Raw genomic sequence first — 24,487 nt, 5'->3', positions numbered from 1 at the left:
ATGAAAGCAGGATATGCTCCAGAAGGTTTTTTTTATATTTCTCTGATTAAGTCATGAAAAATAAGGAAAAGATTTGGCATTGTAACTGAGCCTGTAAGTGGGGAAACTTAAAAATTCAATTTGTTGCGATCCATTGTATTACATTGGAATACTTCAGAAGAAAGGTACAAGAAAACTGTGGTTGGGAAATTAAAAGCCAGGGTACACAAAAAAGAATTTCCCCTTAAATGTCATTAGCTGTTTCTTAGCTCACATATTTATGTGCTATTTACAAATAGTGACTTCATCTTGTATCATTATGGACAACATTGTCCATAAAGCTTTTTAATCTTCTGTTAAAATCATTCTTAGTATGATGTTATATTTTGCAGATTAATATCACCATAGAATACTCTGAGGTTTTGAAGATTATGCATAACTTCACAAGATGAATATCAGTGTGTCCTGTATCTTTTATTACCCTGTATCTTGAAGGAAGTTAATGCTGTGAAATGTTTGGAAATAATGCATTTCTGAAGGTATTTGGGGAAGATCGGTGTGTATGTTGTTAGAGAAACGTTCTGTGGAATGTATATGGAAGTAGATACTGCAAGTATACTGTTTCCTAGAGAACCAGTATAGCTGAAGTTTGTATGTATGTCCAGCTAGAAATAGCTAAAAACATTGGCTATATGGTGGTTTGAGCTTATGTTACCCTGAATCCAGCTTATTGTAGTCTCCAAAGTTCTTCCATTTGTAATACAAAGCAATGGAGACATATCAATGTTGACCAGCTCCCTTAAGGTCAGTAACAGTAATGAAATTATATAGAGTTGAGAAAGGGTCTGTGTGGGGTATGCAGTCACAGAATTGAATTGAAATGAACTATTGAACTGAATCCCAATCTATTAGACTATGCTATAAATAATTTTAACTATAAAAGCATGAAGTTAAATATGAACAAAGGAGAATACATGAGATGCCAAAAGGTAGAGACATCCCTGACATAAGGCAAAGATAAATGGGCAACAGCAGTCGAACAAGAAAAAATAGCCCTTGTCACACAGCCAACCTGAGCTTAGGATGTGATGCAACACAATATTAAGGCAATATTGTTTTCTCAAAAGTATGTTATGAATTTCTAGTTACTTTGCTTTGCAGATCTCTAGAGGAGACATTGATTAGAGCTTGGCTACCACTTCTCCCCTGCCTCAGCTTTTGCTGACTGTGCTCTAGTTTGACCTTTGAGTGCCTTAGTTTGACAATCTGGCCAAGGAATGAAAGTGAGAAGGTTGAGAAGAAAACCATATCAGCAGAGCACTTTAAGGAGGCAGCCTTATCTGTTGTACACATATTGTAAGAATTAACAGTCTGGGTGTGCAGGAGGGACTTAAAAATGTTATCTTCATATTCTCTGTACGTAGTGTTTCTTACACATCTCATTTGCAAGTGAGGTTTAAGAAATGCCTGCTTTTCTCACTGCATGCGTGTAGTAACAAAGTATACAGTAAAGGGCTAAAGGTCTTCCTCAGTGATTTTGTGAAGATGAATGACATATGTCACTGTCAGAAGAACTCCTGCATTTTATTTTGGCATGATATGGTTTATAGGACAGAAAAGCATAAGTATTATAAAACAAGGTAATTTCTAGCCAGCCGTGTTCAAGAAGGAAGAATTTAGACTGAAATAAGCAGAGGGAAAGGCTAGGAAGGCTCAAGATGCTTTAGCTCATTTAAGCTCATTAAACAGTGAATGTATATAGGAGTGTCTTCTATAAACATTACAAGAAGTAAATACAAGGAAAAATAGAATTATCATGCAATTATGTATGTTATATCAGAATGCAATATGTATAAAGGATCAGAACGATCTAAGTAAATTTGGAAATTTGGAACTGGTTTCTGGATATGAAAATATTAAATCTAAAGTAACCATCCAAATAAGTAACAGCAAGAAAGCTATATATTTTTTTAGTGAATGTAAATAGCTAATGTAAAGGACTGTAAGAAAAGGAAAGAGAGTCCATTTTTTATGGTTGCTGTAGGTTTTGCACCATCTATAATTATATAAGTTCAGATATTTAAGTTATATGTTGCAAATATTACTCATATACACGTACGTATGAAATTTAATTATTAGTATAAAATAAAAAGGAAGTATAAAGTATGTCTTACATTTCAGTGCCTAAATTCGTGTTTGCAGACTTTCCCATAGTTGTTCAAGAAATATTTTTTGCTCTGTCTTGAGGTGTTAGCTTCTATGGCTTCAGTTGCCTACCCTGAAAGCAGTAAAGACTGAGCACTGATCAATAGTATACAGAGTGTTCCCCATACTACTGAAAATCTTTGAGATGCCAGCTGGTGTGTCATTTTCACAATAAATTCATCAAAGATTTGAAATCACAAAGGAAATCTCCATCGGCACACTGATCTCTGTATAGGGTTTTTTTTTTTTGGGGGGGGGGGTTGACAGCATTTTCTGTTAGCTGAAAAATCCTATTTATGTACACATATGGACTTAGTCACTGGTTATTCTTTACTTGCTGAGCATCTGATTAATAATCTCTTGATAACAGAAGGAAAGATCTGTATATGATTGCCAAGGGTGACATGCAAGCTTACTTAGAAGCATAGAATCATAAGATGGTTTAGGTTGACAGGGACCTTAAAGCTCATCTAGTTCCAGCCCCCCTTCCACAGGCCTTCTCCCCTCCATTTTACTAGACCAGGTTGCTCAAAGCCCCATCCAACCTGACAGAATAAATTATTAAATCATTCTGAACAGTTTGAGGTATTTCTGATTGAATGAGGTAGATACTCTAGTGTTCAAATTAATTTTATGTGTAAAACAAAACAGGGCCTGTCGTGTGGCTCTTGACAGCAAGTGGCAAAGTATAGTAGCAAAGCCTGCTCATATCCTCCTAGTGCCAGGTATGACTGCTTCACACACATCTTCTATTAAGAGGAGTTCCTGGTCTGCACTATTTTCTAACCTGTGGCCAGACATCATCTGGGAATCTTCTAGCTGGCTTTGGCCAAAATCATGTCAGAGAACATACTAAAAAGTTTTAATCCTGGAGCCCAGGTCCTAGCCAAGTTTAGTTCACCAGTACTGAGGCTACAGTGCAAATTGGAAGCCACAATCATAGGTGATGAAATATTTTCTACTGGTTTCACCTCTTTCTATATACAGAAGGCATCCAGAGGTAAAGAATCATGCAGAATAATCAATAATGAGTGCCTTTGACATGATAAAGCTTAGGTTATTTCTGTACTAATACCTTAAAAAAAACAGTCATATTCTTCTTCTGGCCATAGATCAGCTCTGTGCCTATAAGCATGCTTATATTGTACTATACTATGTTATGTATAATTAGTGACTGAGCAGAGTGAATGGGCAAGTCCAGAAAGTCCTGCTCTGGTGAGAGGAAAGCTGAAGCCAACATTGCCTGGTTTTTCCTGTGCATTTTCTTGGAAATGTACTCAGCACAGCTGTGGTAATAAAGCAGGGAATACTTCCCTGACCCTGGTTGTTTTGCCTGCAGGTTTCTGCATACTAAGTAAAAGAAATTGTGATTCATGTGGGATCCCGTGTCAAGGGCAGACTGTAGATTACCATTAAGTGCATCATTATGTTATCTTTGAAAAATTTACTGGGTTTCACCTGACAGATAATAGCTTTTTTTCTGCCAACACAAAAGGAATAACAAACTAATACATGGGACGAACTAATATATATCAAAAGAAGTGTTACTCTTGACAGAGAAACAGCTTTTGCTTTTCATAGAGTTTTGAAGGAATTTTAAACAAAACTTCCTCACACATTTTCTTTCCAGCCCTGGAATTTGCAATCATGCACATAATGGTGCTGTTGCTGTGGAGCAGGGTGTTTGGCCACAGGGTCTACAGGCGACTTGCAGAACTGTGCTTGGATGCTTCTTTACTGAGCATCGGTTGATGCAATGGGTGGGTTATAAAATATAATAGATTGCTTCCTTCTGCCTGCTGATCTGATCTCTGGATTTCTCATGGGCTCTGAGTTGCGTAACCAGCGCAGGATCTGAGGCTTATATTTTTTTATTGATGCTGATGAATACATATCAGCTCTTTCAGTAGAAGGCACTGGTGGAACATACAACTGTGGGGGCTTTTTTAGCTTTTCCTGATTCAAATACTTTTAGTGATTTTATAAGGAAAACATTTAAACGTTTTACAAAAATCCTTTGCTGGTGTGGTTGAGACTATTAAATTGTACAGTGATAAACAACAATTTATTACATATTTAATTGTTTGGCTTTTTGTACTCTGTTCTCATTTCGAAAAAACTTCCAGCTATGTCTACAAATGCAAAAATATGTTGACATAACCATTATCTAGTGGAGACCTGAAAGTACTCAGTTGTCATGTTATCATCTTGTTTTAGATAGATTAAAAGCTGAATAGAAAGCCCAGATGTACAGGAATGTATGTGTTTTTCATGTAGGTAGTTTGGAGGAAGCCTTTTTTCTGTTCTTTAAGTGAAGCAGTGATCACATGAGTGAATCATATTCATTTAGGGATCCTGCCTGAACAAATCTCCTTGGTCAATGCCAAGCTTTTGGGGAATGGGCATTTAATATTCCTTGCTTTGAGGGCTAACTTTGCTGTGAAATCAGTAATTTCTCTTTCCTCTGTGTTGTAAAATTTACTGTGCTGGTCATACATACTTGAAGTTGGCAATCTGATCACTCTAGATATCAAAGTATATGAATAGTGACAAAAGTGAAACTCCAGAAGTCCCCACACCTTCCTGCTGTGGTGTGTTGTTGGTAGTTGGAGTAATAAAGAGCAAAACATATTCGGCTCCTAGGGAGGCTTGTTCTCTGAACATATGCTCAGGCCATGCCTTACTCATTTTTTCAGTGATGATACATACATGCGACTTGACCAAGGACTAGCAGCTGCCCTGGCACCCACATCAAATCATGTGAAGAGCTTGCAGATGATATTAGCTTTTGTTGTTAAAATGATCTACAACTTCTGAAACACTGCGTTGTGTTAGAGTCCCTTGAACCATTCAGGTCTTGAGTCCTATGTAATTTAAAGAGTTAAAAATTAATGATGAAAATAGAAGCAGCTGTCTGGTGAGTAACCCAAAGGACATCTGTGCCTTAACCATTGAACTTTAATGTAAGCGTCATCCTGAGTGTTGAAATCTTGCCATTTAATAGCATGTTAAATAAATAACAGTTACATTGAATGATGGTTTTACAAGTACTGCTTATTGTCACAACAATCATGACAATTCCAGCATAAAGTCAGAATACATGTACTGTTTTCAGTGGGTTGACCAAAGCATAGCAGGGGTAGGTGATACTACCCACAGCTCTCAGCAACTCCTGGGCACAGGGCATGCTTGCCTTCAGGAAAGTCACTGATCAACTTTCATTACACCCTGGATCTACTCAAGTTGCTGTGACTTGTGTCTCTAGTTGCTCAGCTCTTTTTCCCATGTGCTTGACCAGTAAAAATCATTGGACTTTGAACTAGAGGTCACTTAAACCAAATGGATCTGGATTCTTCTCTCTAGTTACATGTAATTTTTTCTTGTATTTTGACTGACTGCTATCACAGGAAACTTCTATTGTTAATTTTGAGAAGGGTTTCCAGAAATAAAGGGGTCATTAATCTTTACACATTACTTAATGGTGTATACCATGGCATTCACAGGTGTGACAATACGTGGTGGTTGTGATAGGCACTGTCCTTCATCTTCAGAATTACTGCTGTTATAATATTCCTGACAATTGTAACTTCAATATAATTCTGTGCCACCTACCTGATTTCAGCTAGTTGAAATTGTATATCGATAAGATCCTGGCATTTGAAAAGTAAAAAAATTATTAACTGGTGTTGAGCATTTGAATCTCATTAATTTCCTTCATTTTACCTGTGTATTTCTACTTCATTTATTTGAAGACACAAATACGATGTACTTTTTTATGAACGTGTATGTCATTATAATAAAATAGGTAAAATCTGGTTTATCTGCAGTTGTGTTGCAAAGAAGTTGATCTACATCTTTAAGCAATTCTGCAGTCAAATGTACATTTCAAACTCCTGTCTCAGAAATCTAGCACTAAACTAAAAAATAACAAGTGCTTGAAAAAATAGAAATTTTAAATTTCTCTGTTGTCTTCCAAAGATTAAAGAAAGTAAGAAATTAAATAAAGTTAATAAAATTATCCACTGTCTTACAATATCTTTTAAATGTGTGTGCCATTTAAAAATGCAGGAATGCACAGGGCATTGTAACATCCTTCTTGCTTTGTCCTTTTTCCTCCAAGGTTTAGCAATTTCCCCCAGTGGTTTAGTACAGCACTCCAAGCAACTAATCCTGTATAAACTGTAATGTCAAAGGAATAATGTGTGCCTGGGAATGCAGGTCAAATCTGCTTTAGATCACAACAGTTTGAGTTCAGCTCCTAGCTGAAATATCACAAAACTACCATATAATTTAGTGCAAGTCTTGCATTCCTATGCTTCAGCTGCTGGTTGCCTTTAATAAAAAGAGGCCTGGGATTGGTTTCCCTGGGAATGTATTTGTCATTGTCGAAAACCAAAGTGGTGTCAGCCGGGACATAGAAGGACTTCTTAAAATAGTTGTGTAGTCGATATAAATAGCACTTTCAAATTCTGCTTTTAAAATGCTGTAGAAAGTACAGTATGGCAAGTTACTGGTGATGTATCCCGTCCTCTGTCCTCTCTCTGCCTGGCTGAACACAGTGACTGAAGGGCAGGGAATGATGGTGGCAAGTTCTTGCCTGGTGCAGTAGGCACGTCTCCCTGAATCCCCATCTCCCCAGGTTCCCTCACACAATAGGCACGAGGCTCTGCAAGTGGAACTGAACAGTAACAAGGACAGTGGTTCATCCAGCTCGAAGGTGTCCCCAAGGTTAAGTTGGCCTTCAAAACTGCTTCCATAAAGAAAAAAGGACAGGTCATTGTCATGGGAGACTGCCTACTGAAGGGAACAGAAGGCCCAGCATGCAGACCAGACCCATTTCTTGGGGATGTCCTCTGCCTCCCTGGGGCCTTGGTTAAAGATGTGAAGACAAAGCTTCCCACCCTTGGCCCTTAGATTATTATTCATTTTTGATTTTTTAGGCAGGCAGCGATAAAGGAGGGACAAGTCCAAGGGAGATCAGTAGAATCTTCAGGGCCGTGGGATGACAAGTTAAGGGATCAGGTAGCATGCCCTGCCTTCCACAGGATAGCTGCGGAGCCCCGTGGTGCTGCACACAAGTAACATACATCAGTTGAGTTTCATCTGAGTCAAGGCAATTGTTTTAAATCATTTTTTACAAAAATATTAATCTAATTTGCACAATGCATAGGATTCAAGGCCATGTGGTTCTGGGCATGTTAAGGATGTTCCTGCTCATTGCAGGGAGGTTGGACTAGGTGACCTTTGAAGGTTGCTTCTAACCCAACCCATTCGATGATAAGTACAGTAAGCAGACATATCCAACAGAGCACAGCAATTTATGCCTGATTATCTGCAAATGCAATATCCAGAATCTCTCTTACTTTACTTGCTTGATATTTCTGTTAGATACTGTGGTTGTGTGTCTTTGAGGGGTTTTCCTACATGATTTCTTGCAATATATTTTTACTTCTAGAAAAAAAGTGGCATGTATTCTTCTAAAACATACATTTAATCTTAACATTTAAATTTAATTGAAAGTATGTGTATTAATTCACTTTTGGTTAGTGTGGGTGGGGTTTTAATTAATATGCTATTTTAAGGCTACAGTGTATTCTGTTATCATAACATAAAGTAATTGCCAGCTTTAGAATGTCTATTTCATTTTGAAGTACAAAAAGCAATATTGTGCACCATTGTACACATCTTAGTGAAGGGGCTATGTGCTTAGACTCTTGTTCTGACCGAGGAGGTTAGCTATATTGAACTGCAAATTGAAAACCCCATGTGTTGTCAAACTGTCAAGTTACCATCACAGCGGCTGACATTTTTGAATTTGTGTAGTTGATTGAGTTAGAGAAAACAATTTACCAGGTGAAACAGAGCCATGTACTTTTGCTGGCATAAGAAATCTGCTGGGGTTTAAGGGGCAATTCCTGTGTAGTGGGACTTCTAGCAACCTGGCCTAATGGAAAGTGTCCCTGCCTGTGGGTGGGGGTTGGAATGAGATGAGCTTAAGGTCATTTCCAACCCAAACCATTTTGTGATCTTGTGAGTGCCCTCTGGTGGGGTCACCATCCTCCTGGAGCAATTGGCTATGCTCACACGCCTGGGCACTTACTCCCTGTTCAGCACTTCCTCTTCTTACCCATAAAACTGATTATTTCATAACCGTGTACTTATTTGCTTTGTCTTGTAAAAACTTTAACCAGGGCACACCACACAGCCTGCCTACGTGTCTGATGTGCCACGTGCCTGGAAACCCAACTTCATTCAATTAAAAATTCAGTCTCCTGTGCTGGGATATTGTGCTGTAGGACGTTGCTGACGGTAATTTTCTCATGGCCTGACAGGTTCTTCGCTCTGTGCTGCTGTTTCCAACAATAGAGCGTATGGCTCAGTCCCCTCAAGGAAAGCTCATGACCCCTTTACTGTGCAAACTTCGCTACATTCTGTACATGCCCGTCTACCTGCTGTCCTTCCTGCCAGAGGGAGCCAAAGCCTCCCTGGTGCGGTTTGCTCTGCGGGGAATGAAGACCTGTGATGAATCTTCCATCATAACCTCCTTAAATCTCTTCAGCGTGGACTGCATTGGTGAGCACCTTTTTTTTTTGTTTTTGTTACACCAGCTTTTGTATTGTTCTTGTTTAGTAAATGTTGGTGTAGTTTTGTGGGCAAAAGCTGAATACTAAAGCATTATGAATAAGTTTTGAAGAAGGATGGGTCTAATCTTTTCTCAAATTAAGACCATAGGCACAGGAAGATCTCAAATAGGTCAATTAAAAAGAAAAATTAAGAGGAAACTTAACAAAATATTTTCCCAAAGAATATCTTTTTCTTAAGAAAACTGACCTATACTACTAGTAGTATCTTATATGATTAAAACAGTGTTTTACAATGTAGTTTTGTGTTACTGATGCCTGCTTACTTTTTGCATTTCATTCATACTGGATGGTGAAAATATATCAGTAATCAGCTTCACAAAGGGTTCTTTGCAGTTTTTAATATTTTTTTAAGCTATGATTTAAGCAGCAGTATAAATTCTGTCATCTGAATACTGGTAAGCTCAGAAAAGGACCTTCAACCTGCAGAGACATATAGAAGTTACTTTATGCACAGAAGAATTTCAGCACTTTCGGGGGCATATGGAGAAAGAAGATTAACATTCCTGCAGTGCCTATTGTACCCATATTTTGCACATTCTAGCAAAAGTAACAACTTTAAGAAAAGGAGTAATTTCAGACATAATTGTTAAGTTTAGAATAAAAAACAGAATGTGGATTGTGCTATACTCCAGGTATTTTGGTAAGTTAGCAGTTGAAAATAATTTAGAATAGAATTGACATGCTAACACAGTAATAATAGCAAGAAGGAAGTTTTGATTGCGTTAATAGTAGTAAAAACACATTCCTACATTTCCAGTTGTGCTCTGTCTTCTATCAGTTAGACTTTACCTACTAATTGTCCAGACAGATGTGCCAGAGTAACTGTGATTGCAGCAAGGTCCTTTACCTTCTGTGGATGTCTGTGGATGTGTTGGTCTGTACTGAAGGCTTGCTGTAGGACTGTACAGAGACTGAAAGCAGAATGGGCAGTGAGGGTTCTTACTGTCAAACCTAGACAGCCCCATTTATGTTGTACAAGACCTCTATCCATTACAGTACCCTGTGCCTGTCAAAATCAGGCTTCTGTTTGATAATGTAAATTTCCGATAGGAATCCTGTGGCTTGCTGCTTGGATTCCTATTCATTCATGGCAATTTTTTGACTGAGAAAGCAAGCATGCAGTCATACATACACCAGTCTTTCAGTCTTCTTCCTTTGACAATTTAGCCTTGGAGAAAGGTATGTGAAGGTCTGTAGGGTCACATCTCCACAAGCCAGGAATCCTTCTCTGGTCCCCACAGATAAACTTCTACCTCTCAAAACAGGTTATCCACTTCCAGGGTTGTATTGGAAATGGTCCTTGGCCTGCACTAACCTCAAAAAAAAGTGTGGCCAGCCATTGTTTGTGAGTGCTGCTTGGCCCAGACCACAGCAGCGGCAGGAATAATTTTAACAGAATGGATTTTGTGTGCTGCTGTTGGAGGCTGACTCTCCAAGCTCTTTAGTCCCAAGGTGAATGAGACTGGTTGATGTGTGCATGTCAGCCTGTTGTAATTGTCTGTGTGCACCAGTGTCTGATCTGTGTCCAAGCTGTACGCTAAATGAAGACAAGAAACCAGGCTGAAGGCTCTTTACTCATAATATGTGATTTCTGCATGTGTTCAATTTGTTGACTAAATTCATTACACCAGAATGAAAACCCCTGTGAGACAGTGTCTTGTAAAACTTGTATAAATAGGCTTTATTGATGCAATGAGTTCCTTTGGGCCTGTGATACTATCTCTCTCAAGCAGAATTCCTCATCTTCTTCATCTTTGGAAACTGATGCTTTACAGCCCAGTGACTCAGGACCACATGTGTGGATTAATAATCGTAGTGCTTTCTGGATATTGCCTGTTAACCTTCTGTTGTATTGTTTGTGGACAATAGAAAATGTTACCATTCAGCAAAAATCCACTAAACCTAGCACAGCAACCAAGTCTGTCCTATGGGACTGCTCATCTGTGAGTTTCTAAAGCCTCTGAATTTGTGGGAAATGTTTTTCTGATCAATTCCTTGTCCCTAAATAAACTGCTAGATAAGGTTCAGAAACGTTCAGCAAATGAAGTTGTTTCTACTCTCCAGGAAGGTTGCATGTCAACTCATTAAAAGTATACATGTTGCCTTTGGCATGTACATCTTTTGCATTACTGTAATTGTAATAAAAGCTATGATTAAGGGCAAAAAAGATGGTAAAAATTTCCTTAAAACTAATACGTCCGTTAAAACAAACCAACTTGCCAGGGATTTGTTACCACATCCAAAGCTTAGTCACAACAATGTTTTCTCTCCTCTGAAAGGAAATGAGATTTGAAAACTTAATTATAGCGGAACCAAGTGCCACTCCTGTTGACATTGAGAGTGAAAAGCTTCATTCAGTGGAAGCAGAATTGGTCCCATGGTTGAAAGAGTCGGTGAAGGAAGAATTATATTAACTACCTGTCTCACTGTTTCGAATTGTGTTTGTTCCTGCTTCTTACGCAAACTCATCTTTCCATTGTCCTAACTTCATCGCTGATGATACAGAGAAACCCCAGTCAGACAGCATTGCAATGACATGGTGCAGAAGGATAACATAATGTCTTGCCCCAAAAGGGAAATAGGAAAAGGAGAGACAGCAGGGACTGTAAAGAAAATGGATTGTAGGGAAGGATAGGAAGACAGTATATAAGTAATAAAGGGACTATAACAAATAAGCAAAGGGGTCTGAGAGTAGTTTACCTACCAGGATTAAACTTCCAAAAGGAAAACTACCAGGATTAACTTCCAAAGGATATTTTAGGGCAGAAAAAGTATTACAGTGAACAAACTGGCATTTGGGTACTTGTATTCATGAACCTAAGAGATGAATAGTCAGAAAAATTGGACATTAGTGACCTTGAGTTATCTGAAACATTGTCACTCTGTTTATTCAGGCTAGCAAAACAAGGCTTACCCCTATCTAGTGCAGTAGTGGTTGTTGTACAAATCGTATACAGTCCTGCAGTGCTGGAATACTTTGGCACTCCAGCACATTGAAATTTGTAAACATTTCTTTGGTGACAGATGCCAGTAGCAGACTTACGGTGACAGTAATCCATTCTATCTACACGGGACAGGATTTATTGTCCAGCCGTTTGACTGGCAAACTTCCTCCATTTGTTCCTGTAAAACTTCCACAAAAGCACAGACGTTGCATAATGGGTAAACACCACAAGGCTTTTTTGGGAGGCGGGCTCATAGGTCAGGGGTTAACGTCTGGATGACAGTGAAGATACAGATAAGCACAATAGCGAGAAAAACCTCCAGCTGGCCCAGATGAGGTGTGTCCTTTGTGATCTTGAACCCGTGACTTCCCCAGAGGAATCTCCCTGTTTGTTTAACCTATGCAGGGAGCAGGGGAGCACTGCAATTGGGAAGGAGGGGACTCAGAAACCTGAAATGAGGGGTTTGGGTGGGTTTAGGCTGACACGAGTGAAGGCTGGAGACAGTAGATTTCTGGTTTATTCTGAGAGTCCAAGAGGTGTTGTAAGAAGACAAGGAACTAAGATTAAACTTCAGAGTTTGGATTAAAATTTTACCTTGTTACACGTATGGAGACATTCAGATTTCACATGGAGTATTTACGTTTCCCTCATTTTACAGAGAAAGAAGAGCTAAGGCAGTTTCAGGCACTCCACTTTTATGCCTGCATGGAGCACTTTTATGACTGTATAGGAAGTAGGAGTCCTGACTGAGGGATAGAGGCTTGTCTCCCAGCAGTAAGTACTTCTGTCTGTTCACTGCACAGGATGGCAGAAGTACATCCCTGAAGTGCCATGGAGTAAAAAGCTTTCTTGTAGGATAAAATTTGCAGAACTGTCTAATAGCATCTGGGAGATGCATTTGTATCAAAAGCCGGTGAAATGTAGGCTTCCAGTTGCTGTGAGAATGGACCATAAGCTTTTCCATTGACTAAATTATTTTAAAATTTTATTTCCAGGGAGCCAACTGGAAAATTGCTTTCTGGGTTTGAATTATCCCACCTTTGGGACTTGTCAGGTCTTGAGATCTGTTTCTGTTCCAATTCTTTCTTCGTAATCAGAGAAACTTTAAATATGACATTATGTGTGGTGTTCATCTGACCACTCTGGACATCATGCTGTCTGAATAGTTGGCATCTAAAGCAGGACAGGTGAATCACAGGTGAAACAGATAACTGTTTCTCGTTAGTGACTGCAAAGGGACCCTCTCTCTACTGGATACCAAAAAGCAGAGGAGGTAAATCCCATTCTATATGGTGAAATAAGACTGCTTTGCCCCCTAAATCTGACATGATTTAGTGTGAGGTGTCCCTGCCCATGGCAGAGGGGTTGGAACTTGATGATCTTAAGGTCCTTTCCAATCCTAACTATTCTATGATTCTAAATAGTGCTTAAAAAAGCTGTATAGCCGCATAGCTAAAATTCAGTGTACATTTCTTTGTTTAAAATTAAAATGCTGTTGTTTTCTTGCACTGAAATGAAAATTTAATTCCTAAAAGTAACAGAAGGTATTATGAGCACCTCTAAATTCAGCACAGAAAGCAGAGGTCTTTTGCTTTTGTCTTATGGAACAACCTTGCATACTGAATGGAACTAACCTTAAATATACATACATTAGTCATGAGCAGCTTCCACAAACCACATTGGCTAGACAGGCTGATGTGCATGCAGTGCACTCTAAATTAGAGACAGAAACTGATACTGCAAAGGATTTCAGGCAGCACCTTGCATTCTTATGCCTACATTTTTTATAGCGGGCAGGAGGATTAAAGCTTTCCCTCCCCCCACCCTAAAGCTACTGGAAATCTGTGCAGATCTTTGAACCTAGAGCAGTACATCTTCAAGTTGATTTTCCAGGCTGGCTGAAACCAAAGCCCTGGTAGTAAAAAATAAGGTTTAGATAACTTCTGGCTGTAATGCAGAAATAATTTTAATGATATTTTTCTACTTTTATGATTAAATACATATAGAATTTCAGACATGATGTATAGCTAGAGAAAAATTCATGGAGAACAGAAATTACTGACATAGTACATAAATTACATCTACATTAAGTAATGTTAAATGTGTACAGTGTAGTGTAGTGTAGTGTATCACAGGTGGGCAACGACAACAGAGCTCGGCAGGTCTCCTCTCTTCTTTTTGTGTTCATTCTTTGATGCTCTGTGGGGCAGAAAGCAGTCAGAATGGTACAGCAGATAATCTCCTTCCCTCTCACCAGCATCTAAGTAATTGGGATTCAGGAGAAGCCATCTTTCCTGAAATCAGGTAACTCTACAGTTCTCTCTTACAAGATGGTTTTTGCCTGTATCTGAACTTGCTACTGCCAGGCATTGCCAAGGGTCAGAGCCTGCTTTCGGCAGCCCAGCAGTCTGACCTGGTGTGCTAAATCTCTGCTTCTGCAGAGTTTCTCGTCAGGCTCCTGTGTGCTGTCACAGTTGAGTCCTAGCCACTGCTGACATTTTAAGTGATGATCGTAATATGTATTTCTGCAAAGTGTTTAAGAGCATGTTTCCTTACCTGTGGAAACACAGTAATATTTTATCACCTGCTTCGCAGGAAAAGGGGCCAAAGAATAACAGCCTTTAATATTTTCATGTTTCCTCTGCTACTGTTTATTTTCCTGTGTGATGCCTGACTAAAATGTTTGTTTAATGTAGTTGAACAACTCACCTTACTAAGGCAGCACTTAAGTTGACGGAAAAACCTCACATCTGCTTTATTCTTTCTGTGAATGAACTAAACTTTTCCTTATTTCAAAGTAAGATGCTCATATTAAGTTACTGGAGGAAGGCAAAGACTTCTATGTATTTATAGTCCTATTTATTTTTTAAAGTCAATCTGCTTCATAATTTACTCCATTTCCAAAAGAAAGAAAAAAATGATGTTTCACAAGAACTTTTATTACTTGCAAAAGCTTTTACTTTCCTGTGAAAGCCTTGTGAAAATAATACTAATAATGTGGAAATTTCTTATTGAGTTTATTTCTGTTAATTATTCCTCTTTTTCTTCTTGGGGGAAAACCCAATGCTAAAAACTCCTATCATAAATATTACTCATAAGGCGTGAATGTTTTGATAGTGGAACTGCTGATCATTTCCATGAAATGTGAGGCACCGCTGGGATTTGACTGAGGAAGGGGAGGTTGTTTATTCACCCCTGGTGGGGTTCCAACCCCAGGGACACGATTTACTCCCACAAATTTGCAGTGAATCTAATGATGTGTTGCAAATGGCATGAAAAAGGAAGAGGCAACATCAACAAAGCAGAAAGGATGTTGAAAATAAGTATATGCCCGTTAAGTGCTAGCAGATACAGTTGCTTTGTGCTAGCTAGTGCCAGATAGTCATCTGGAAATTGGCACTTTATTTTCCCCAGGCCCCAGACAAAGTCCTTTCTGCAGTAGGCGCATGCCTTTGGTCTCAAAGGTGTCTGTCTAAACCTCCCCAAGGGGTATCTCTTTGTGGCTCTGTCATAAGTTATATTTACTGGTTGGGAATTCGGCTTGATTCATTGAACTCCTCATTCTGCAGTCCCAGCAAAGCACTTAAAGACAAACTAACTCCATACCCATGGGTAAACTGTAGGCATTTGTTTCTTGGAATAAGTTTTGGTGTTTTTTTGGAAAAGCTGCTAACTAATGCAATACCTGTCATTCCATGTGCCTAAAGGGGACAGTGGTCTGGATGTAGTTCCTACAGTCAGCTAAAACAATATTGCAGTCTGCTTTGCTGCTGTTTCTTGTCATGAAAATGTCCACCAGCACTCACTGTCTCCCTTTCCTAATTCTTTCATGTGACAGTACTGGCAAGGAGAAAATACCTGCAGAGTCTTCATGGATCTGTGGAGGAAATGCTGGCTTATCTTGAGCAAAACCAGGGGTGCAAGAGATTGCTTGCTGGTTAGTGCAAGGTGTATTTTAAAAAAGCAGTGGTTTATGTTTAATGGAGGGTGGTGTAAAGTTCACCTTTCATACCTAAGCCAATTCACCTGAGAGGAAGTTCACCTTGTGCAAAGGACGGGTGGACCAGTTGCTGAATTTCATCACGGTTCCTGAAGAAAGAATCAGCATCAGGTCCCAGTCCAGAAAAGCACTTAAAGTGACCTCCATATAACTACTCACATACATAAACCCTTGTCAAGTAGAGCATATTAATCCCAGCAGAGCTCAGGCAGGAGCCACTGTATGGAGATGCTAAATTACTGCACCACCTACAGGAGACCCTTCTATGCTTCTCTTGCTGGGTAAGAGAGCAGACACTTTCCTCAACCGAAAATTGGGACCGTAGCAGAAATCCCGCCATCATGGCCATCTGCCAGGATATGTGAGAGCTTAAACTGGAGCCCGAGATGATGGGAGTTGTTCCAAAGTAACTTAGGACAGGATTAAGTCCATAGACATCTCAGTTTCCATCACAAAGCCCACTTCACTTGCACATGCTTCATCACACAAATGAGTATTTTTTGCACTCCTCAGCAAAGCATCTATTGTTTATAAAGCACCTGGGTATAATTGTTGAATAACTTTTTAATTTTCCTTCAGACTCTACTGTGCTTTCTGAAGCACAGCTGACTGATTTTCTTGTGTAGTTCTGATCTTCCTGCAGCTGTAGTTTGAATTGGAGAAGTCCATCATAACAATCAGAGCTACTTCTGCTTATTTATGTTGATCATGGTTCTATATTAACTGGTATGTTGTCATTCTAAATTCAAGTGTAAACTTAAGCAGAACCCAAAGTCAATGTTTATGTCTTGTAAACCTCTAAACATCAACATTTTATCTAATGTGTGTGTGCATGTGTGGAAGCACATGTTCCTGCGTTAGTCATCCTTGATACTAAGCAGTTCCTTCTGTTTGATGTTTTAAACAATGTTATACGATATTTCCAAGATTGCTGTTGGCAATAATTACTGGTAGAAAATATGTTTTCCCCATAGGAAATTACACTGCTGTTTGGTATTATTGGTTCTTACCACTGTTTTCTGACTTTCTGAGGAATGACAGAGAAGATTGCATCCTCTAGAGCAAAGGATGAACTGGAAAGGAAACTAGTGATACACTTCTGTGAAGAACCTTACAACATGACAAGAAATTTACCAGGGACAAAATATGAACAGATAGTAATATATTCCCTGAGGAAAACTTACTTTCAAAAGTTCAATCTACGTTTTGCAGGGCTTTTCCATTTAGCATGGGAATCCAACCTAGAATTAATTCATCACTTTGCAATTTGAGCAATTTTGCTTTATTGTTTAGAGGACTTTTGAAAGAGTCATATTACAACATGTCAAAGTACAGATGAGCTCTGTTGCACATGAAAATAGTAGTCTTTGTCAGTAATTGTCCAATTAGAAACAGATTATTTTCTTCTCATTCACTCTACTTGTAGTCCCTCAGAAGGATGAGCAAAACTCTGCATGCATATCTGCGTCTCAGTGTTGAACAGCCATGGATTTAGAAATAAGACTGCAGAAATAATGTTTTTCCTGATAGTTTGAATTGCCTCCGACACACTAAAGCCAACTCTTGACTGGGACCTTTAGCCCTCCTACACAGTATAACTAACTCTTAGTTACAAAAAAGATCCTATCAGGCAGTCTGTTAATACTCTTCCCTTTGCTACACTTCCCGGTGAACTACCAATTTACTTGTGTGTTGTCCAGTTTACCTTTACGGAGGCCAGGAATGGGAATTAAAACCTGCCAATGTTTTGCATATTTTAAAGTATTTCTCAAGCATTTTGTAATACTAGATTATTGTGACATTATCCTGCTGTGAGGCAGATTTACTAAGGGCAGCATCAGTGACTCCTTCTGGAAAAAGGAGACTAAGAATTTGTAGAGGTTCTTTGAGAGTCCCTTGTGTGACAGAAAAAAGCATCATTTCAGGCTTTTCTGTGTGCAGCACTGCTAGTACCTAACAGAATGTGGCCCCAGTCTCTAATGTAGTCCTTAGCCAACACAAACAAGAGGCTAAAGTAATAGCAATAATAGCAATTAAATATCAAATGGCGAAATAGCAGATGCGTTCTGTGAAACAACTGACCGTAAATGATAGTTTTGTAAAGCAGAACATCAGAACTGTCCTGGGAAGTGTCAACATGGGAAGGAAAGATGTATGGAGACAAACTATAGAGAGTGAAAGACTAATGACAGTGTAATGAGGCTGTGTGTTTTTCACAGTGCATAAGACAAAGTTATTAAAATCACTGTGCTTCCTCAAAACAATATCTGCAAGTGTGCACGGGTGTACAGAGGCTGGAGCACTTTGAGTCAGACCAGTGTCATGGGACCTTTGGCTTCCTTAACCATGAAAAGGTGATTAACACTGAAACATGCAGTAAAGAAGGCTTGATGGGAAGTATAAAAAAATCTTCTATATCATGGTGAGCAAAAGTGCACTCATGAAGGATCTAAAATTATGGTAGACAAAGTAATTCATAAGAGAGCAAAAGAATACTAGGAGGAAAATAATGAATCAGCTAAGCAATGTGCAGGTAATGTAAATTTCAGAAGTATTGAAAACAAGGTAGTGTTACAGGCCTTTAAAAATCATCAAAATTAATAGTTAATTGGCTTAACAGACATAGGTGGGAGAGCTGGCAGAGCTACAATATCAGTGTTAAGGGGCATAACTTGCTTGGGAAAGAAGAGCCAGGGAGAAAGGAGGATGATGGACAGACTTGTCTTTACATCCAAATGTTAAAGACAGGGAGACCTGTTGAATATTACATCCACCAAACCATGACATATGGATTGAAGAGGCTTTTTCTGAGAAAATTCCAAGCCATCTAAAGTGCTTGGTATTTGTAGAGGAAGGAATCCAGCAACATACAGACTGTTCAGCTAGTTCTCATAATGTGTTGCCTGCCTTATATATATATATATATATATATATATATATTAAGCAGAAAAAGCAATTGGCAGAGAATATATGGCAGAGATACAGAGAATTTGAAGGCGAGAGGCAGATCGGCTGTATTTGCAAAAGGTAACATTTCTGCTAGGACTTAATGTGTCTACAGTATCGAGCTCTGTTTATTCACTAATCACCTTAAAATCCTGTCCTAGGAGAAATAGAATCATAGTATGGTTTGGGTGCAAAGGGACCTCAGAGATTATCTAGTTACAACTCCCCTGCCTCAGGAAGGGACACCTTCCACTAGACCAGATTGCTCAAAAACCTGTTCAACCTGGCCTTGAGCACTGCCAGGGATCAGCAGCCACAGCTTCTCTGGGCAACCTGCGCCAGGGCCTCACCACCCTCACAGTGAAGAATTTCTTACCAATATCTAATCTAAATCTCCCCTGTGTCAGTTTAAAGCCATTCCCCCTTGTTGTGTCCTTACATACCCATGTCAAAAGTTGCTCTTCAGACTTCTTGCAGGCCCCTTTAGGTATTGGAAGGCTAAGTTCTCCTTGGTGCCTTCTCTTTTCCAGGCTGAACAGCCCCAGCTCTCTCAGCCTCTCTTCACAGGAGAGGTGCTACATCCTTCAGAGCATCTTTGTGGCCTCCTCAACTTGCTCCAGCAGGTCCACGTCCTTCTTACGTTAGAGGCCTCAGAGATGTACTCGGGGAGGAGGGGGGGTTTCTCACAAGAGCCAAGTAGAGGGGCAGAATCCCCTCCCTTCACCTGCTGGTCAATGTATAGGTAACACTTATCTAATCTATGTGACTACTTTAGGATGAAATGAGTTTTGTTCTTTCCACTGACCATGAAGGAAGAAAAATTAAGCTTTAGCTGTTTGCATGTAATTAGGTGAATCCTATGACAGATACCAAGAAATTACGACCTTCAAGGAAAACTAAATATATTAAAAGTTGTTTAGACTAAACAAGGGACAACTGAAAGGCATGGTAAGAGTTTTAAAGTAAAGGAGAATAATTTATAATCTGTATGTCCATGGTGGACAAAGTAATATGTGATGTAGCTAACATTGAAACAAAGGTGATTTAGATTACATTTTAATTAATGATAAGAATGGAATTCTAGACTGGATTTCTAAGGAAGATAATGAAACTTTAATCATGACTGCTGCCTAAGGACAGGATGGATAATGCTGAAAATGACGTAATATCTTTAATTTTTCTTAAACCAAAAAGACCAGTGGAGATCCTTTCTTGCCCGTCAATTTTATGCACATTAATTAAAGATGGAAGAGTGTCATCCAGAACTTCAGAGCTTCAGTGAGGGACAATTTACCATAGTGAAAACCGAGCAAAAGAGAGGAACAGATGCAACGGAGTGTTTTGGGAAAACAAAATACGGGCAAAAAATGTCAGGCATTAGTTAAAAGTTGATCTGAAAGTTCAGAAATGTCTGAATGAATGTCCTAATCATAGAATGGTTTGGGTTGGATCATCTAGTTCCAACCCACCTGCCCTTGGCAGGGACACAAATGAATCTCTATTCTGCAGGTTGAATGCCGGATGTTATAATAGGACCCGCCAAACATAGGTAGGTTACATCTAGAAATCAGCTAAATGAGTGTAGCACTCTTGGTGGCACTGGAGCATGATCATCCATACTGTTTGATTAATTAAATTTTCTGGTATGGTTTTAGCCTTCTCTAGCTAGCATCTTCCTAGTCCTCAGGCACAGTTCAGGAGTTAGCACTGCCATGCACTCTTCCCAATAAGCAGTTTGGACAGAGATGAAATGTGATTATGTGAAAACAGGCCATTCTTTTCCAGTTGGCCTCAGGGCTACAAAGCATTTCCTGTCTCCATTTAGTACAGTGTTGCAGATATAGACCATATTTATAACTGCAAAAGCAGCAACAATTTCGTTGTTGGAAAGCAGTTGTGAGAAAACACTGTGGAAATTTGACTTCACAGTTGTCAAAGCAGAAGCTGAAAAACTGATAAGTCAGAGCAAAAGATGGTGCATTTAATATTTAAAGGGGGCTAAGAGAATAGGAAAAGCATTTTTTGACGGTATCAATAAGTGAAAAGGGGAAAGGCTACCAAATCAAGCCAGTGTGGAAATACGTGCTTTACAGTGTGGAAATACGTGCTTTGCAGAGTGATGGTGGTGGAACAACATAGCAGATTATTCTGTAACAAGTAAGTGGTTGATGATGATATTATTAAAGGCAGGCAGTAAATTGTCATTTTCCATACCATTAAGCCATGCCTGGATGTGCCCTGGGTTTAAGAGTAAACGTGTAAGTCTTTAATGTCAGAGAAGCAAACTAATGAAGAGCTTTGCTCAGTTTTTTATAAGAAATGCGGACTAAATAAGCAAGTTATAGCCATTCTTCATTTTTTTACCTGAATCTAGTAGAATTGATTTTCAGTACTTGTGACCCTGATAGTACAGTACTAACCTAGCAGGGTATTTTCTTAGACAAATACTTATGAAAAATTATTTCCGAATTGGATGATTTTAGCGTTATTATATTAACTCCACTGAGTTACACAGGAACAAATACCTGGAAATGAGATCCAAAGTCTATTCTGTTTAGTGTCTTATTTCCAACAATAGTCAGAACAAAATGCTTCCAAGAAAGGGGCAAAAATTCTGCAATAGAAACGTCTGCCAGTTAGTAAAGACATAATTCTTAGAGGCTTAAAGACCTGAGGCTTTTGTAGTAGTACGTAGCTCTAAATTTTGAGCGTAGTTTGTTAAGAGAGTTCTAAGTATCTGTTGACTTCCAGTGTCTTTGGTGTCACTTGATAATTTCTTGGCCCTGAGAAGTTCTTACTAACAGGCTGTATCCTATGTGCTATGTGGTTTTCCTCTTAAAGGTTCTGATTATTTCTACTTCTTAATATTCCTTTGTATTACAAATGAGTTGCAAATTTTTTTAAGAACTACAGGGATCTCTTCTGGGCCTGGTTGCACTTCCAATTCATGTTTTTTAATCATAATGAGCTGTCTTTTATTAAATGCCTCAAACACAAGGGAGGACAAAGACCAGCTGGAAGGTGTTGTTTGACTGAAAAATACATGAATTAACTAAATGACATTCAGTCTGGAAAAAAAAAAAGCTAATAGAATACATATGAATTTTTTAAAAGTATCTAAAGCATAGGGTCTGTGTAGCTGGGAAACAGAATCAAGACAGAAGTAGAGCATGGCTGAGGGAAGTCAAGGAGGGGTGATAAAAACTTGCCATGCTGCCAGGTCTGAGAATTCCCTATAGCAGCAGAGAGAATACCCACAGCCTGAGCCACAGTCAAGAGGTCACCACTAGTCTCTTACAAACTCCTCTGGACCTAGCTAAAGAAAGTTTATTCATTTCTTGGGGCCGGGGGGGGAAGACAACACCTTGGTATATGATGGCCTTAGTAAGACGGCAGAGGAAGTCTCACCACTCTCTGTATTCGTCTGTGTAGGGGGTCAGTTGATCAAAGTATGGTAAGAGTAGTGGCACCAGATTTGCATTTGGGAAAGTTGGGCTGAGGCCTCCTTTTCCTCTGAATTTGTCTGGTCTGTAAAACCAGTATCTTCTTCCAAGGTTAGTGCTGTTGAAATTTTACTGTCCAGACCTTAAAGTAAAAATTTGGTGTTATGTTCCTCCCTGTACCTGTTCCAGAGCTTAGCTCCTACTAACTTACAAAATAGATCAATATTTTGATGTGTGGGACTTAATAAATTTACACCTACAGCCACAATCTTGTTGATAGAGTCAACATAATCTAAGCCAACAGCAGTAGGGAAATGAAGTGAGCTTGGGTAACCCTTTGTAGTCTTATGTTTATTTTACTCTGATGAACAAGCTATTAAAGAATGTGTGTGTGCATCCATTAAAGTGTCTAGATTGGGGCTATCTTCACAACCACTCATTTTTGTTGGAAAAGAAACTATTTTGATTATTTCCTGAACTTTATTAGCCAATGAAGTTGAAAAGGTTTTGGTTTTTTTTTTTTTTTCCGTTTGTTGTCTCTGTTGTTTCATTAGTATGGCATCTCTTTCTGCTTATTCTTTCTGTCACAGTAAATTCATCTCCTTAGCCCAGCGAAGGGTGCAATATTGTTTTTGCATAATTAAGATACCGAGCAAAACCACCTGAACAAGATCTAGTTGTAACACCACAATACAGAGGTGATTTTTAAATTAACCAAGGGCATGTATATCTCTCAGAGTTTGTCAGGGTTAGGTCGGAAATACTGAACCTTCTTTTCTATTTTAGATATGTGTACCATGTGTCGTCTTTTTTTTTTTTTTTTTTTTTTTTGAGATTTCTTTCCTTACAGGCATAGCTACAACTCATCTTAAATTTACACAGAAAACATAATGTGACCCTTCATTTTCTAGTGTGAGTTTATGATTAATCTGGCTGTAACCTAATCTTTTTCTTGCAAATATGCAAGCAAATGGTCTTTGGATATTCAATAATTAAGCAAGAAGTTTAAAGTCTTGATGAAAAATGTGTATTTCAGACTAAATACAGAAGATCTCTATACTGCTTCAAGAATCAAGTCTAGAGAGAAGGTTTATCTGTCCTAAGTTAGAATTGTTTCTTCCCTCAAATTAGCACAGCTCTCTAAGTTCCAACACAGATCCATAGAGTCACCTCATACATACTGGTTTAGGTTATAGCTCTAAAATGTTTACACAGCAATAACAATGCTGCTAGACATCTGTTTCTTCAAAACTGGGAAATGCTCTATTTCATATGTTATTTGCTTGACTGCATTGTGGATATATCGATGTGTTTTGAAGTTCAGCTTAATAGATACAGGTTTTCATCTAATAACTGGCTAATTGAATTGGTGGTTAAATAACACTAAGCACTGAAAAGCATGATTGATTTCGGTCATTATTGTTTGTGAAAACTAATAATTTAGCTGAAGGATATTAAGTCCTCACTGTGACACTTTGGGTTAAAGAGCTACAAATGATATAAAGCACTCTTTTCTTCTCTGGATCCTTGGTTTGAGCCCAATCGGGGTTCCTCTATCACAACCCCCCCCCCAAATAAATAAAACACATTTTGGCATAGTATGTCGTCTCTGCTTAGCACATGTATGAGACTAAACTGACACTGATCCTTAATCACATTTAATCCATGGGGTGGGAATGATCCTACCAAGGCAGAAAAAAGGTCATTGGCAGGATCATGGGGAGAAGCTAAGTTGGCAGTTAATTTCATAAGCCTGACCTGGGAATAAATGAAGGGCTTCCATTTTCAAGGTAATCTGTGTATATTAAAGTTCTGCATATAAAAAGTTGGGGTATTTTAAGAAGGCATTTTTGTGTTGCAAACACGATAAACACAGTATTTGACTGTTAAAACTTTGATTTTGCCTTTAAGCTCTCAGATCTTATTGTTTATAATAATTATATAATTAACAGCAGATTTTTTCATTATTAAAGTCTGGTGACTTGGTTATGAGTTCCAAGGGGCATCAGCAACTTGAGGTGGAATAGATTGTAACAAAAGTGCTTTTCAGTTCTACAGCTGCCACCAGGTATGTTGGCCAGTTTCTGTAGGTTTGCAACCACATTTTCTTTTTTGAAAAATGATTTTCTTTTCCTAGTTGCTGTGTGAAAAACACAGATGATGGAATATTTACAGAAGCCATGATACTGCAGGGAATCGTGTTACATGCTTCCCTTTCTGTGCTTTGGATTATCTCACTGACCCAGGCTGACTGATAATGTGTCAGTCCAGCACACACATTAAGTACAAATTTGAAGGAATGGGATTAGACCACGAAAATTAAGA

The 24,487-nt window shown here is 38.8% G+C and overlaps 1 protein-coding gene across 5 annotated transcripts in view; it reads left to right on the top strand.

Moving 5' to 3' along the window:
* LDAH (lipid droplet associated hydrolase) overlaps window positions 1-24,487 on the top strand; it is a 130,424-nt gene that overhangs the window by 73,539 nt on the left and 32,398 nt on the right. For all 5 annotated transcript variants that reach the window (XM_065681719.1, XM_065681718.1, XM_065681715.1 and 2 more), the window contains one exon: window positions 8,517-8,757. In XM_065681719.1, coding sequence (XP_065537791.1) covers window positions 8,517-8,757 — 241 coding nt within the window. The remainder of the gene's footprint in view (window positions 1-8,516; window positions 8,758-24,487) is intronic.

The sequence above is a fragment of the Lathamus discolor genome, chromosome 5, assembly GCF_037157495.1.
Source record: "Lathamus discolor isolate bLatDis1 chromosome 5, bLatDis1.hap1, whole genome shotgun sequence".
NCBI classification, from domain to species: Eukaryota; Metazoa; Chordata; class Aves; order Psittaciformes; family Psittacidae; genus Lathamus; species Lathamus discolor.
This window is presented reverse-complemented; position numbering and strand designations above follow the sequence as displayed.